The 6,404-nt window shown below is 50.1% G+C and overlaps 1 protein-coding gene across 1 annotated transcript in view; it reads left to right on the top strand.

Moving 5' to 3' along the window:
• Positions 1 to 829: 829 nt before the first annotated feature.
• The window catches only part of LOC125944293 (uncharacterized), a 29,881-nt gene continuing 24,306 nt past the window's right edge, over positions 830 to 6,404 (top strand). The window contains exons 1-3 of the mRNA XM_049664647.1: positions 830 to 1,854; positions 2,476 to 2,891; positions 5,041 to 5,326. Of these exons, the coding sequence (XP_049520604.1) occupies positions 841 to 1,854; positions 2,476 to 2,891; positions 5,041 to 5,326 (1,716 nt within the window). The 5' untranslated portion in view covers positions 830 to 840. The remainder of the gene's footprint in view (positions 1,855 to 2,475; positions 2,892 to 5,040; positions 5,327 to 6,404) is intronic.

The following is a 6,404-nucleotide window of genomic DNA, read 5'->3' as shown; positions in this document are numbered from 1 at the left end:
AATGTAATGCTCAAATTAATGAAGATCGAATTTTGCGCGTCTTTGACGGAGCTTGTCTTTGAAAGTGGAGGCGTATCGTTAAAGACGCTGCTATAAAATTCTTACTCACAGTATTATTGGCCTTTTTATTATTTATTGAAATCCCGTAAATTACCTTGTTATCCTAGCGCCTCAAGACATTTATGGTCATATATGAAACGCAGGTATACTCGGAGGAACGCTTACAATACTAAATGTTATAGATGTCTGTTGGACTGCAATCGATCACCAATGTAATCGTGTATATCGTCACGTAGTAGTGACGGTGAAGAAAACAGTCGTAAAACTGTGAATGACGGAACGGACTTTTGATTGGGCGAACCTGTGCCCACAAAAGCAAGTTGCACTCGAAGCAGAACGATAGAACAGGCGGCGATCGTCGAAATCTGATCAGCGGCGAAATGCGTCGGCTTTTATACATGAGTGAGCGAAGGTTCCAGAGTAATACATGGGGCCCTCGTATCTTCCAGAAAGTACTAGACAATTCGCGTCGCCCATACAATCAGATTACATAAGCGTCGGTGACAACAGACAACGGATAGAAGCATCGATAACGTTCGAGAAACTTCCGATACATGTAGGCACGTCATGCGCCGAGCGATAACGTTTAACATGTGTTAGCCGGTGGAAAGCGGTCACCGGTGAAAGATAAATAAGTACACGTGTCAATATCGCATGCGGATGTTTACGTGAGTTACATGGGGGCCGTTTGTGTTCTTCCCATTTCTAGGTGAGATATCCGCCGCAAGCAGCCACGCCAATCTGCGAGCCAAGTGGCACTGAGGTCGGCTTCCCTCCCCCATGGACAACGAATCGAAGCCAATGAGGCCGTCCGTCCACCCACGCCAAATCTCCTCGGAAGCTAAAATAGCCAGTGGCAAAGGGGCCAAGACAGCTCCAGTTCCCTTGGCGACGGCAACGTCTCTCGCTCTTTATACGCAACCCGATAAGCACGGGGCATCCCCATTGCTCCCGAGCAACAACGTAAAGCAACAACCTGCAGCCAGTGGAAACCCTGCTCCAACTCAAGTTCCGGCAGAAGAGCCTGGTCATCCAGCAGGCGTGCGTCAGTCGGAGGCTGGTCCTACGGATGGAGCCAAACAGAACGCGGGCCCTGCTACCCAAGCTTCGGCCACAACAGCGCAAAGTCGAGCTCGGCGCCGCCGCCGAAAGAAGCCCTCTTCGCTTAACTCGAGGACGGGTACGGAAGTACAACCCGTTTCAACTTCGCGCCGAAAGAAGGAGCTTCGTTCCAAACGCAGCAAATCGAAGGCAACCTCCGCCGAAGCTAGTGTCGCTGCTAGCGAAAGGCGACAGCCTGGCGGAGTTTCACCACTCACCACCGCAGACGCTCACAGCAAGGCGGGAAAACAATCGGCAGCAACACGAACCGGCCAAGACTTACAAACTGCGGACGTTGGTGGTGACGACGAAGACCAGCAGAAGGACGGAAGTTTTGATACGAGGCAGAATGGCCGGTCTCGAGAGCCAGTAAGCCACGCAGATATCCCGTGTGATGCCGCCAAAACAGGCACTGTCGGTGCCGAACTAATGACTGTAGAAGTGCCCCAAAGCCAAACAGAGTGCGTAGCTTGCGGTAGAACGGAGAGTGACAAGGCCAGCAAATCTCGCGGCACAGTGAAGGTGTGCTCGCCCGACTTGGCGGCACAGCCATGTTACGGCAAGTGGAGACGTGGCAGTGAAGCAGCAAAAACGTCTGGCACGACGCCTGGTGCCAACGAGGGAACTGCCTCCGAGTGCCACGGCAAGAGGAGGTTGTCTACTACGTACTCTTACACTACGCTCCAGGAGCTGGTAAGTGGAATTAAATATAGAGCGGTGATTGGTTCGAGGGCGTTGCGCTTTGGCGGAGGAATCTAGGGAAGCCGTATACACAGTGAAAACGAAAACGTTAATCCGTGCGTACCGCGGTTACATCCCAGCTGCATAGTTAATCTCACAACACAAGGTCTAAATAACGTGTTATTTTTTTCTCATGATTGTCTCCATCATGATGTAAAACCTTTGGAAGCACACGCACTGAAATACCCACACACACACTCACTTACATAAGCACACGCAAACGTGACAGAAGTTCACAGAAAAATAGACGCTTGAAGTGATCTCTAGAGGTTGAACAGGGCACGTCGCTTCAGTATAGCTAACGTTTCGGCCAGGTGACTTGTATTCACCAGGTATTGTCGAAACGTTGGCTACAGAGACATTGCTTGTTCAACCGTTATTTTTAACACACGCACGCACATAAACGTACGCATTAACGTGCGACATATCTGCTTTGAAGCAGGACCATTAGCACTGGTTGCTGATTACCCCTTGAAGTCGCGCGACTTCACGCCAGCGACCACGGCTGATTCTCGGCGAAAGCACCATAGGACGGCACACAACTCTATCGCTGACTTTCTCGGCCTCTCGCAGGCGACTTCGCTAAAGACCTACACGACACCGGGGCGAATGGTCCCGCTCAGCCAGCGGTCGAACAACAACGAGGCGAAGTACCTGCCGTTCCTGCTCCTGTTCGCGTTCGTGTTCGTGTCCGTCGTGGCACTCCTCTTGTGGTTCATGGGCAACAGGATCGAGCACGCCGCCCACGGCGTCTGCATGTCAGCCGCGTGCGCCGAACTGGCGGCGGCATTCGACGGCGTGCTCAACTACAGCGTAGACCCATGCGACGACTTGGACGCGTTCGTCTGCCCGAAGGGTTCGCGCCGCGGTTACGGAGCCAGAAGCGGAGGCCGAGGTGCGCAGAGCGTCGTCGAGCAGGTCATCCGGGACTACGAGCTGCAGATGGCCAAGCTGTTCGTGGACGGCGACACCGCTTTCACGGCGTCCGCGTAAGTTGGTCGATCGCGACAAAAGTTTACGACTAAAAAGGCTGTTTCACGTGCAGTGGCGTGGAGCGAACAAAATCATTGATGTACAGCGTCGTCCACTCTTAGTACGAACACGGCGCGATTTTCAGTCGGAGCGATGCCTAAGGTTGCTATACCAAGTTATTCACAGCTGTACCGGTACAATAAAAAAAGCAATACGCAAACTATAGTGAAGTGTTACCATTCTGTTATTTTATTTTAAAGTATAGGATAAATATTGTGGATTGTGGTGTTCAAAAGTGTTGAGAATTGTAGGACTGCTTAGTCCGCAGCTGCGGCACAAATGAGCGTCGGTGCGAGTCAACGTCCGGCAATAAAGCAGACGTCGGAAGTATAGCCCTTATTACGATGGCGCTATAGCTGTTGCCTCGCACACAATCGCTCCACGATCGCCACGACTCCGCGACAAACTTGACGGTAACCCAGTCGTCGCAGAGCGCGAGGAAAATCGCTTTGTCTCCGAGTGAAAATCGCGCCATGCATGTGAAACAGCCTTAAAGGTTTTGTCACGCCGCGAAGCTGCATGAGAATTAGATTCGTCATTGGAATGAAAGCCAGTACGCGATTTGTGGGATAAGAAGTAAGTCCATTCTGCCTAGCTTTTATGCTTGTTCTTTTCTGTCACGGCGTCGTCTGCCGTATGGCTTTCCGGTCATGAACGCGAACAAAATGAAGTGCCCGACTTTCAACTTCGGTGAGTGAGAAAACTTTTATTGTTCGTAAGGGGTGACACCGGAACTCCGATACCACTCGTAGGCATCCAGGGAGCCCGATGTCACCCCAATGGGCAAGGGGTTAGTAGACGAAGCGGCTTGCCGCTTCAGCTGCCAGACGGACAATGTTGGCCTGTGCCGCCGGGTACTCGCTCTGAAGCGCGGTCTCCCATGCTTCTTCGTCCGTGAATAAATTATATCCCGGGGAGTAGCTGCACTCCCATAGGATATGCCTTAAAGTTCCTATTTCATCTGACAGGCCCGGCTTGCTGGTATACGGTTTCTACCAGGCAGTAAAATCAATCAGGGACGTAGCCGCAGTCGGGGGCGTGAAACCTCTTGAGCGTGCTGCACAAGGTGTATGGGCACTATAGGGTACAGAGGAGACGTATAACCGAAACACGCAAGTTACATTTATTCACGCATACCTAACCCTATGCAATGGCGTATCCAGGGGAGGGGCCCTGGAAGCTCGGGCCCCACCCAAGAATGCCGTCACCTTAGTGCTCGCAGCACTAAGTATGCAGCGCTTCTGCACTCCTTGTCCGTGTATACTGTGCAGGTTTGAGCTTGACGGGTTATACGTGGTTTTCTAAGCAAGCAGGAACTATCAAGATAAGCGCTTTTGATTTTGAAAGCATGATCAAATAAATTTCGTTAGACATATCAATCCGTGTTCGGTTAATAGTAGAATTAAAAAAAAAGAGCTGGGAACAAAGAGCACGAATACATTTACTATAAAAGTAGAAAGACGAAGTCCAGTTAACATTGGTAAACTATACATGGTGGCGATATTGGGCATGCTGAGGTGAGTGAAGACGTCTTCCAGTGTAGCCGTCTTTCTGCCGAGGTGCCGGAAGAGAGCATTTGGAGAGCATAGTGGAGTACTGCGTGAAGTGCCTCGAGCGGCCAGTCGCGCGGCAATTTCGCGTGTATTCGCGGGCTTCTTTCACGTACGCTCGGGAAAACACGTTTATGTGGCACGTATACTGAACAACAGAAAGCTTTATGGGAGTTTTTCATGTTGCTCTACAATTTTCTCATTGACACTTTTCAGCTAGTTGTAATACTTGAGACGGTGATGAATTAATTCAGACTAATTATGTAATTAGGCGGAATGCAAAAAAATTATCTGAATATATCCAAGCGACGGCAAACAAATATTGGTGCTTGATAGTTGGGACACCCTGTATATACGTATAAGTTCGGCAAGGTGCCAACGTACGAGCGAGTTGTGGGTTTGAGCGTGCCCTCTGAATTCAGTCACATATAATCATCATGGCACATCGATGTTATTACTATTGTAATATTATAACAATATATTATTAGTATCGCTAATACTATATCACGCTACACGTCCAACTAATGATGATCCCCGCTGCTCTCTCCTCGTGCAGAATGGTGGCCGAGTTCTTGCGGGAGTGCAGCTACGGCCGCTACGAGACTCCGCCGTCCGTCGAAAGCTTCCGCGAGTTTTTCGCGCACGTGTCGGTGCCGTGGCCTTTCGACCCGCCAGGTGGCAGCAGCAACAGCAGCAGCGCGGAAGAGGCGCATCCCTTGGAGGCCGTCCTGAAACTCACTCTCAAGTGGGGCGTCGACACCTGGTTCCACGCCTACGTCCACACGGTCGGCCGCGGTCGATTGTCCGCCAACTACAGCCGCTTGCCGGCACTGTTCGTCGAGGCGAGTGGATTGAGCTCGAAAATGCGTTAATAGAAGAAAGTGTTCTTTAATTTGGGGCAACGATGTTGCCCGTGAAACGTCCCTCGGTACGTTGTAATAATGTGCATTACCTTAAATCCATTTCAAGGTTAACTCGGAACGTAATATACTCCTCGAAGACGAAAAAAAAAAAGACATCGGAGGACGCGCACGCGTAGTGGTATGTATTCCTGTCGTCAGCCATCGCGAAGATTGACACCAATTTGATCTGGCCCATTGCGTCGTCACAGACGACGGAACGCACCCGTGAGATATGTACGTTGCGAATACCGCAGACTGACATGAAAATGCAGTGCGCAGCATCAACATGCCAATCAACCACGCAATCTTGCACTTTCTTTAAGCGAAAAAGTAGGAAAAAAAAGAAAGATAAAAGAATCTGTTTACTACACGAAACAGACGAAAACAGTTCTTTCCTCCACGTGCGAGGGGATGCTGCCTGCAATTTCTAAGTAGAATATATTTTTTTTAAATTGACTCGCCACCTCGGCCCTCCGAAAGTAGATGTCCAGCGAAACTGTTGAAAACCACCACTACAACTGCCGAGGGAGGTATGCAATATGCTTTATTGCATTGTCCCACATGAATAGGCTGAGCCCCTTGAGCACGAACATTTGGGTCCTCCCTGGCTTGGCTTTGGCTTGCGCTGAGCCTCTTGGGAACGAAGTTTATGAATTTTGGTAGCACGCCTCCGCTGGTCGTATGGCCGTTTTTCCCTTTGCCGCTCCTTGTATTAACGCTGCTCCTCGGGAGTCCTAACTATGCGTTGCCTAACCATAGCGGTGCTGCAGCAACAATGAAATCTATTGCAAGGCTGGTTCTTTTATATATGAAAGGCCAATGACGTCACTCTCCACGTCGCAAGCTGCCGTCGCCGCAGCAGCTTGCGCAAATGTAATGTTTACTGGGAAACGCATGCGGGGAGGGCTATATATACGTGTTTCACATTGTTAGCAGGAGCCCCTTATCAATTATGTGGTTTGGATGCTTGTTTTATGTTTGTTCTTTATTGAAACGAATGCTGAGCTGCATGTTATAT

This window comes from Dermacentor silvarum, chromosome 3, assembly GCF_013339745.2.
Source record: "Dermacentor silvarum isolate Dsil-2018 chromosome 3, BIME_Dsil_1.4, whole genome shotgun sequence".
Taxonomy (NCBI): Eukaryota; Metazoa; Arthropoda; class Arachnida; order Ixodida; family Ixodidae; genus Dermacentor; species Dermacentor silvarum.
This window is presented reverse-complemented; position numbering and strand designations above follow the sequence as displayed.